At 28.6% G+C, this 10,531-nt stretch overlaps 1 protein-coding gene across 2 annotated transcripts; it reads right to left on the reverse strand.

Moving 5' to 3' along the window:
• Positions 1–401: 401 nt before the first annotated feature.
• LOC127084889 (peptidyl-prolyl cis-trans isomerase CYP28, chloroplastic) lies at positions 402–3,780 on the reverse strand. Of its 2 annotated transcripts, XM_051025501.1 has the most exons (3): positions 3,358–3,769; positions 2,965–3,264; positions 402–723 (listed from the first exon to the last, which is right to left on the reverse strand). In XM_051025501.1, exons 1-3 carry the CDS (start codon positions 3,653–3,655, stop codon positions 515–517), a joined length of 807 nt encoding a protein of 268 aa, XP_050881458.1. In that variant the 5' UTR covers positions 3,656–3,769; the 3' UTR covers positions 402–514. The 2 variants fall into 2 exon arrangements, with proteins under 2 accessions (XP_050881458.1, XP_050881390.1); XM_051025433.1 differs by having other exon boundaries at positions 2,965–3,780.
• Between the last annotated feature and the right edge of the window lie 6,751 nt (positions 3,781–10,531).

A 10,531-nucleotide genomic window follows, 5' to 3' on the forward strand; every position in this document is an offset into this window, starting at 1 on the left:
AAATAGCCTCATGTTTGTTGATGCAAGAAGTTGAAAATTTTCAATAAGAGCTCGTTACCAATCGGTGCGCCAAATGGAGTCTAACATCTATAGGGAAAGTATCTAATAGTGTTTTATAAAATGATGAAACGTTTCTTATTTTTTTTATTGAAGTTTAAAAAAGCTATTATCATAACTTTAATAATTATTAATTTTATTAATAAAAAATATGAATTCCTTAAGAAATGAATATAACATCCGTTTGACATTGTAGGGAACAATTGTAATAGTGCATGAAACTCAACACGAGTTTCATTGAATTTCACTAGTGAAGATGCTCCTTACACGTTTTCAGGTTTCAAATCATTCATTTTCTTCACTTTGCATTATTACATTTTGTCCCATTATTTAACTTCACTGCCTTTCAGGTTTCAAGTCATTCATTCTGTTCACTTTTCTTTGAAAGAATTTGAGTATGATTTTACATGCAATAGTTAAATGAAATTCTCTTGGATAATATATACAACGAAATAAATTATGGAAGAGAAGGTGTGAGAGAAGGCTTTGCAACCTCTAGTGCTCCACAGTCACTAATATAAATTGTGGTAAGTGGCCTGTTCCATATGGCGCGTGCATTCTGAGCCCTTTCGTCTCCGAAAAATTCTGCCAAGTCATTAAATTGGCGAATTCGTTCACCTGGTTGGTAAGTTTGAGTAGAAGCTATGGTTGTGATGACATCCAACCCTGAAATTAGATTCAACCAGAAGCTGAGAAATTTAATAGGTAAAAACATAAGATTAGAGATCAAGCAAACAAAATATACTATAGTACGCAAACAGATCAAATATTCCAATATCTGAAAAACTCACTTGTAGCACCCGATCAACAGGTTGATACACAATATCAAATATCAAAACTATTTGAATTTGGAGGTATAAAACATGATCACTTACTAATGGAGGAGAGTACAATGCTTACACAAAAAAACAGAAGCACCAACATTTCACCAGGTTTAGTCGCCAAGCTTAGAGTTCACACACAGTCAAATGAGTCCAGCAAAGCATCTTAATACTTGCGACAATGTGACAAAACCACTCATTCTGAAAATAAATGCAAGACCTCACAAACTTAAATGTGAATACAATACTCTTTTTTGTTAATTTTCTGTCTCATCATACAAAGGTATTACCAGTTTTCCTACTGGAAAGATGCAGAACCAGGTTTCAATAAAAGGTAGTGAAACAAAAGTTGGAATGGGACATCAACGGTTTTGAAAGTTGTTAAGAGTCCACATCGGATAATATATGGCATGAACATGTGTTTATAAGTGGGGACAGTCCTCACTCTACCAATCAGTTTTGTAGGGTTGAGTTAGGCCCAACCACATTTCTCAACAAAAGCAAAATGCGGTAGATTGCGACCCAAATGAAATTTAAAACAATGTGAATAACTACTTTTTGCGTTGTTACTTGTTGGTTAGTTATGGGTATTAGTGGGTCTGTTGGAAGGGAATTGGGCCAAATAAGGCATGTATTATCTTTCCATTAGACGGGATTAAGGTCTTTTGGCAATCATCAAATGTCACTGGGATTGTCCAGTGATAATCCGACTACAAAAACGAGAGCCGAGATGGAAATCAAGCACCCCGACGCTTTGCCGGTTAGGAGAATTGGATTGGAACAAGGAAAACACCATCAAGAGGGTGGGCATCCGTCACCAAGTGTCAGATGTTGGGCACATATGCGCAGTTAATGAATTTAATCTAACCTCTATTATTGTTAAAGTGTTCAATTTCAGCACAATCAAGATAGCTTATCCCTGTCCCATGAGGAACCTATGTAAAGGTACAAAGGAATTAAGAAATAAAAAACCCAGTGGGTGGCAGTAAAAGAGAGTGTGGTGAATGAGTATTTATCATTACATAAATGGGACATCATAATGATATCCTTATTAGTTCTTTTCAGAATCCTTCTCAGCTTCCTTCTCTTCTCTTTTCACCATCCTTCTTTTCTCACCTTCTCACCTTCCATCTCTTCTCTTTTCATTCGTATGAAGCTTTGGCAGCATCTGAGAGGAAGTTAAGTGAGAGCATTGCGCATATAGATGAAACAGAGGAGACTATCTCTTGGTATAGCACGGTACTTGGTTTTCATGTCAAATGGGACGTGGTAATTGACAAATAAATTTTTACTTAAGTTTTCTTGTTGTTCTTTTCCATAATGATATCCTTATTTGTTCTTATCTTCGGGGATAAGGTTCACGTTCAAGAATACAAATTTTAAGAATCCAAATAAGGAATATACTTTTATTGTCTTCCATCGTAAAAATACTTACACATATAAGCATCAAACATATATGATTTCGTATACAATTTTCTGAGTATATATGGTGATACACTTTTTGAAACCTATATTATGTTTTCTAAATTATGTCATATATGTTTCAGTGTTAAGTTGTGAACCTCCTCTAGATGGTATTGAAGAATTGAAGTTGACCCATGAATTGTTCGTTTAAGTTTGTCAGACATAATAAGGTCAAATAGATGGTCTATTTAAGTTTGTAAGAATAATAAGGAAAAAAAGCACTCGTGCAAGGTATATCATGTTTTTTCCTATAATCCGTTTGCTTTTGAAAATGGATAAAAACCATTCTTATAAAGAATTTAACTTACTATAATTGCTATTAAAAAGGGAGCCTAGTTCTAACTACATTAGAGGTGATTCTACAACCACACAAAATGGGCATCTTCGCATCATCAATTGGAAGTCCCAGATAGTAGTGACAAGATATAGCCTAAAAGTTTCTATAAATTGGAGACGTTTCACAAATTATAATTTGAAGCATTGAGTTAGATCTTTTAAAAGGCACCACAACCCCTATAGAGGCAAAAAGATGTAATAGTAGTTTGTAAGCTTTTACACATGGTCAATTTTCAATTTAGTTTGCTAAGCAACACAGCAAAAACAGTGAAAAATAGTTAGTTACCTTCAAGCACCGCTCCAAAGACAATATTCTTGTTATCAAGCTCGGGACAAGGTCCAGGTCCAGTGGTGATTAAGAATTCAACGTTCCGGTATTCAGGATCAAACTTAATCTCATCGTCATCATCATTTTCAGATAGGGGGAGTGAAACGACGCCGGCCCGGGAATGTGTCAATGCAAATGCTTTGGGGTCGACTGTTTCAATGTTGCGGGGGAGGTGGTTAGGAGGGCGGACATCGCCTCTTTCAGGACGACCCTGATGTCCGGCAAGAAAGTACTGACCTGGAAAAACCTTGTGGATGACTGTGTTTTTGTAGGAAGAGGAATTAGGGTTAGAATTGGAAGCGGAAATGCAGAGGGATTTGAAATTTGAGACTGTGCGAGGAACGAGGTTACCGTAGAGGCCAATGATGACGCGTCCGAGTGAGGTGGAATCTGAGCATAGAGTGGAAATGTTGTCTCCTAGGGTGCGATTTGGGAGGTAATAATTGGGGCAGAGGCTGAATTCCATGAAGACGCGGTCGGTGATGGTGGGGTTTGGTGGTTGTGTTGGTGAGGCGGAAGAGGAAAGGGTGGGGAAGGAAAGAGTGGCGGTGGATGTGAGGAGGAGTGAGCGGCGGGTGAGGTTGGATTTGGGAAATGAGTGGTGGAGAGAGGGAAGAGGTGGTGGTGGTTGTGTTAAGGAGGAGGCCATTGTGGTGGAGGAGTAGTGAGGTTTTTCATTATGCAGAGGAGAACTTGGAGGAGCTAATCAGTGCGGGGTCCACCTTAGATTAGATAAATCTCGTGAAAACTTGCCAACAAGGCCTCATTAGTATTCAAGTGATCGTCAACTCCAAAAATATTAATCCTTATATTCATATTTACTAAAATGACATTAAAATCTTGTTTAGTTTTAAAAGAATATTAAAATACTTGATATGCGTATTTTTTCAAGTATATAAGAAGTTTGTTTTATTTAAATTGTTCTAAAAGAATTATATATGAAAATTAACATTCTTAAAATCAAAAATATATTTTTGTATATATAAAAATTAATTTTGTTTTAATATTATTTATAAAAATATTTGAATCAATAATATAAAAATAGCATTATTTTCTAAAAGATTCGATCAATAATATATTATTTACTTATATAAAAATTAATTTTGTTTTGATAATGTTTATAAAAAATTTGGATCAATATTAAATTTTTTCTCGTATATAAAATTTTTTCATTTATAAAAATATTTTATCATCAATATATTTTTTACTCTTTATAAAAATATTTGTATTAATAGCAGATTTTTTTCGTTTATAAAAATATTTGTATCAAAAATATTTTTTTTTCATTTATAAAAATATTTGTATTAACAATAAATTTTTTCTCGTTTATAAAAATATTTGCATCAACAAATTTTTCACGTTTATAAAAATATTTTTGGTTTTTTTACCGAGATAACCTAGTTTTTCAAAAAAAATCCCAAAATACCCCAGATTTCAGAAAAATTTCCAAATTACCCCATTTTTAGGAGGAGGCGCCAATTGAGGCGCCAGTTGGATTGACTAGGGCAGGTGCCCTAGCCAATCCAATTGGCGCCTATGTGTAAGGTTTAAGAGGAGGCGCCAATTCAATTGGCGACACCCTTAAAAAAATCCTCAAATGACAAAACCTCCAACATGAAAGTTGTAGATCTTTTCAAGACAATGAATTTGGACATAAATTTTGCATCATCTGGATTTTTTATGAGAAAGTTATGGGCAGTTGAAGTTGGAATTCTGATTTTTTCAACTATTATCTGACCTATAATGTTTTGTATTATCGCATGTGTTTCTTTTAGAGTTATGAAATTTTGTCCAACATAACAATTGAAGTAGACATCTCAAATTTTCCAATGCACTTGGTCCCACCTCAAAATAATTAAAAATGAGTGAGTTAGGTCCTTGCAAAGTTGACCCAAAATTAGGGTTTCTGTCAAAACATGTGTATGTGAATTTTGCCAAAAGGGACCAACTTCAAGACCTTATGTTTGAATGATAAAAGCCTTAAATGACAAAACCTTCAACATAAAAGTTGTAGATATTTTCAAGACAATGAATTCGGAATAAAATTTTGCATCATTTGCATTTTGTTTGAGAAAGGTATGGGCACCTGAAGTTGGACTCTTTGACATTTCAATTGTTATGTGGCCTATAATGTTTTGTATTATCACATGTGTTTATTTTAGAATTATGAAATTTTGTCCAACATAACAATTTAAGTAGACATCTCAAACTTTCCAATGCACTGGCCCCTCAGATGAACAAACACCGGTGCAGAATCGTCAACGTGGGTTAGGGTAGCTAGGGGATGTGGGACCGGAGGTCAGTTAGGTGATCCCGGTCATCACCATTTTGAGGTGGGACAAAGTGCATTGGAAAGTTTGAGATGTCTACTTAAATTGTTATGTTGGACAAAATTTCATAATTCTAAAATAAACACATGTGATAATACAAAACATTATAGGCCACATAACAATTGAAATGTCAAAGAGTCCAACTTCAGGTGCCCATACCTTTCTCAAAAAAATGCAAATGATGCAAAATTTTATTCTGAATTCATTGTCTTGAAAAGATCTACAACTTTTATGTTGAAGGTTTTGTCATTTGAGACTTTTATCATTCAAACAGAAGGGCTTGAAGTTGGTCCCTTTTGGCAAAATTCACATACACATGTTTTGACAGAAACCCTAATTTTGGGTCAACTTCGCAAGGACCTAACTCACTCATTTTTAATTATTTTGAGATGGGACCAAGGTCATTGGTAAATTTGAGATGTCTAATTCAATTGTTATGTTGGACAAAATTTCATAACTCTAAAATAAACACATGCGATAATACAAAACATTATAGGTCAGATAATAGTTGAAAAACTCAGAAGTCCAACTTCAACTGCCCATAACTTTCTCATAAAAAATCCAAATGATGCAAAATTTATGTCCAAATTCATTTTCTTGAAAAGATCTACAACTTTCATGTTGGAGGTTTTGTCATTTGAGGAGTTTTAAGGGTGTCGCCAATTGAATTGGCGCCTCCATTCAAGATTTAAGAGGAGTCGCCAATTCAATTGGCGCCTCCTCCTAAAAGTGGGGTAGTTTGAGAATTTTTCTGAAACCTGAAGTATTTTGAGATTTTTTTTTGAAAAACTGGGTTATCTCGGTAAAAAAACCAATATTTTTATCAACAATATATATTTTGTCGTTTACAAAAATATTTGTTTCAATAATACATTCTTCTTATTTATAAAAATATTTGTATTAATAATAATGTTTTTTCCATTTATAAAAATATTTTTATCAACTATACATTATTTCTCGTTTGTAAAAGCATCCGTATCAACAATACATTTTTTTTTACGTTTATAAAAATATAATCAAATCATTAATTTAAAATATTTTGATTTTTTCATGTATATAAAAAAAATGTCGTTTATAAAATTATTTGGATCAACGAAATACTTTTAGAAACAAAAAATTAGAGTAACACTTACTTTGACCACATACTTTAAACACTTACTTTTAATTTATTATAAAATAAATTTTTTATTTCTAAATTATAAAATTAATTTTAAAATATTTTATTTTATTTTAGTATTTTTATAACTTGAAAATAAATCTTTTAATCTTTAACTACCAATTGATTAATCATTTAATACTATAACTCTAATATTCTAATGCATGATTCATTTATTATAATTATATTAAATATATAATATTAATTAAGAAAATAAACATATCTAGAGGGGGATATTTTTCTTCTTTAAATAAACAAATCATAAACTATATTATTAAATATATATTTACAGAGATGAAAAAACAAAAACTGTTATATATATTTAAAAAATTAAAAACATATTTAATTCTACAATTAAATATTCTACCATTGGGATTAACTATAATTTATAAAATGATCTATTAATTGAGACCAAAATTTTCAAAATAGATGAAAATAATTTTAATTTAACTGTGTTACATATTCTTATTAATTTGCTCCTAAAAATCTATCAAAGGTACACAATATCTTTTATTTCAATAAGAATCTCTAATTTAAAAAAATATATATAAATGAAAAAAAAACAAAACAAATTTGTAGTATTAGTTTAATTTCCTCAGTATATATATGAATGACTTAATCTTTTCATCACCTACTTTATTTGGTCTTATTTATTTATTATTTTTATTATCTTCTTTCAAAATTCAGCATGAAAAAAAAATAGGTTTAATTAAGATTTAGTTTTCAAAAAAAATCATAAAATAATATCAATTTCATTTAATTTATTTTGATTCTATGATTTTATTAAGTGTGTATTTAGATTCATAAAATAAAATAAAATAAGGTTATGAAGGATGTTTGGGAGAGAGTCTTAAATTGGAACCATGTTACGCATAAATCACAAGGTTGGAATCATGAAATTTAGTGGATTGTCTATAATAAGGAAAGGTAAAGGTAATCGTGTATAGAGGTTGGAATAATATAATATTACATATTTATTTAATTGAGTTAATGCTTAATTAGTTGGGAAGTTAGAGGAAGGCAAAAATTCTGACTAGTGAGGCGAACCACCCTTTTATAAATAATATATTTTAACTTTATTATAATTACTTATATATTAATATTTTTTATTTTAAATCAGAGTCATTATGAAATTTTTTCAGTCTTTTTTTTAACGACCTAAATTTAAAGCTTTCACGTTCATGAAGTATTTAAGGATTAAGAGTATATGATTCCTCTATTGATTTTTTTTTTAAAAAAATATTCATTACTTAGTACTAAAAATGAAAAAGAAATAACACAATTATAAATTTATAATCATATTAAAAAACGATTCATACTAGTACTATAAAATAGATAAATGCATAATAATTTCAAATATTAGTACAATCTCAAGTTCAATAAGATAACAAAATAATAAATAATAAATTCATAAAGATTAAAATTAAAAAAAAAACTTTTAGAATATCAATAATGAAGAAGAAATCAGTATTAAATACACATTTTGTAATAATGAAAAAAGAAAGAGGAAGTGATTCCTTTGTGCTTCAAAAAAGTCAAAATTAATTAATAATGAAAAAGAAAACTTAATTACTTATTATTTTATTAAAAATATTTATTTTATTTAATATATAAACATATTATTTATAACACTTAATACTACATAATTATAATTATAATGGGGGCATAGGCCCACCCTTTAAACAACCTACCTCCGTCCCTGTTCGGGAGTGTCAGAGTTTTTATTTTGTCCGATGTGATTCTTTTTGAGTTGGATCCTTACGATCCTCTTGTATAATTTATCTTTTTGAATTAATCAAAGTTATTGTTTAATTTAAAAAAAAACAAAAAAAAAACATAACAAATAAAATATAAAAAGTAATAGACAAGCATCATTTCAAATGAGTTACCAATCAGTACATTTATCATTCCTCTTCTGTTTACATCAAAACTTCTTCAAATAGTTGAAATTCAATTGCATGCTCCATTTATCAACCACATCTCCATAGAAAAATAGTTTAAAAATAGACAAATAAATTCAGATAAGAAAATATTATAAGCAAGCGTCATTTCAAATTCTCAAATGTCAATGAACTTACTCGAATACTCTTTTTTGTTGAACATGATAAACCTAGACCACAAACTTACTTTTCTCAAAGTTGCAACATTGGAATACGTCCATTGAACAAGAAAAAATAAAACAATTTTTTTTCATAATTCTAGAAAACCAAGATTTTAATATTAACATCCTCAATAAATTGTATCATCGCCCTTTCAGATTCACTCATTGATTTTAAGTTAATCATCAATTTGTCACACCAAACTACTTCGTGTCAATCACTTTAATAAATATATTTGCATTTATGAAGGACACTCCCTAGTCATATATATATATATATATATATATATATATATATATATATATTGTTTGCAAAGAACAATCCCTCGAAATGTTTGAGATGTGTATGCGCATTGTCTCATCACTTAAGCGCGTATCAGACGCTTTAATAAAGTTATTATAATTTGCAAGGGATTGCTCTTAGCTAATTATGACCATTTAGTTGGTGTAAGGAGCCCCCTCGAAAATTGCTACCATATATTTGCACCGACCATTCCACTTTCCCATTCGCCACTTGAGTGCAAACCAATGCAAACATCTCTCTCTCTAGTTTTTCATTTTCTCCCAAATTCATTTCATTAACCTCATTCTTCGACAACTCGGATTTTTCATCAAAAATCTTCAACAAACTTGTCATTTGGATGATAATTTTATAACTGTTTTCTTTTTTTTTCTTCCGATTTCCGAATTATATTAAACCCTTAATTTTAATTTATTCTATTTATTTTTCATTTTTTTCTATAAAGATTTAAATTTTTGTAAGAAGAGTAAAATCAAGGTTTAAAATTGTTTAAATTTTTCATCTAAGATACACTTTTTTTTTTTAATTTGAATATTTATTGTTATTTGTTGAAATTAGTTGATATTTATTAATAGCTGATAGAAATTATATATTATTTAATATTATTTTCAAAATAATATTATATATTATACATTAAGGTAATATTATTTTAAAAACAATATATTATTTTTATATTATATAACATACTATTTTTATATACTAGTGATATATTATATATTGAGATTAATTGAAATACACTGTCAGTGTAAAAGAGTTTTACACCGTCAGTTAATCATGACCGTTGGATATTGAAACAAATTTGACTTTTATTTTAAAAATTTATAAAATAATACAGACGGGTGATGATGATGAATCGACAATGTAAAACTTTTTACAGTGACAGTGCATAGTAATTAATCCCTTATTTATTTACATACTACTTTGTTTAGGATTATTTAACATATTATTTTTATATATTTGTTTATACTGTTTTATAACCTATATATTTGTTTATACTGTTTTTATAATCTGTTATTTAACAGATGACTTTTTATATATTTGTTAGTATTTTATTTAATATTATTTTTTATATATTTATTTATCCTGCTTTTATACAATCTACTGTTTTTATATAACATACTATTTTTTTATATTAAATATTATTTAGTATTACTTGTTAATTAATAATATATTATATTTATATACTATGTAATATATTTATTATTAATTCAAAAATAACAATATTAAAATAAAAAATAGTAAACATAACATTTAAATTTGTTTAGTAAACAGTCTATAATTCGAAAATAAAAAATAACAATATAAAAATAGTATATATGTAATATTATTTAGTAATGTATTTTATTATAATTTTAGTACACATAAAACTTAAATTTTCTTATAGAAATATTAAGTATTATGTGATAATTAATATTATAAGAAAATAATATTTTATTTTAATATTATATACTGTTTTTATTTATTAATTTCAAAATAATACTTAAAAAATAGTATAAATTATATTTAAAAAATAAATAAAGAACAATATAAAAATATAATATATTTATCATTATTTAGTAATATTCTTTAGTATTATTTTAGTAAACATTAACACTTATAAATTATTTTAGAAATATTAAGTATTATGTGATTTATAATAC

Source organism: Lathyrus oleraceus, chromosome 1, assembly GCF_024323335.1.
Source record: "Lathyrus oleraceus cultivar Zhongwan6 chromosome 1, CAAS_Psat_ZW6_1.0, whole genome shotgun sequence".
Classification (NCBI taxonomy): Eukaryota; Viridiplantae; Streptophyta; class Magnoliopsida; order Fabales; family Fabaceae; genus Lathyrus; species Lathyrus oleraceus.

Bases quoted from the DNA above. Each gene is read 5' to 3' on its own strand.
- LOC127084889 (XM_051025433.1), bottom strand. From the start codon at position 3,655: ATGGCCTCCTCCTTAACACAACCACCACCACCTCTTCCCTCTCTCCAC. The intron at 724-2,964 runs GTAACTAACTAT...ATCTAATTTCAG, and splicing joins CTTTGGAGCGGTGCTTGAAG to GGTTGGATGTCATCACAACC.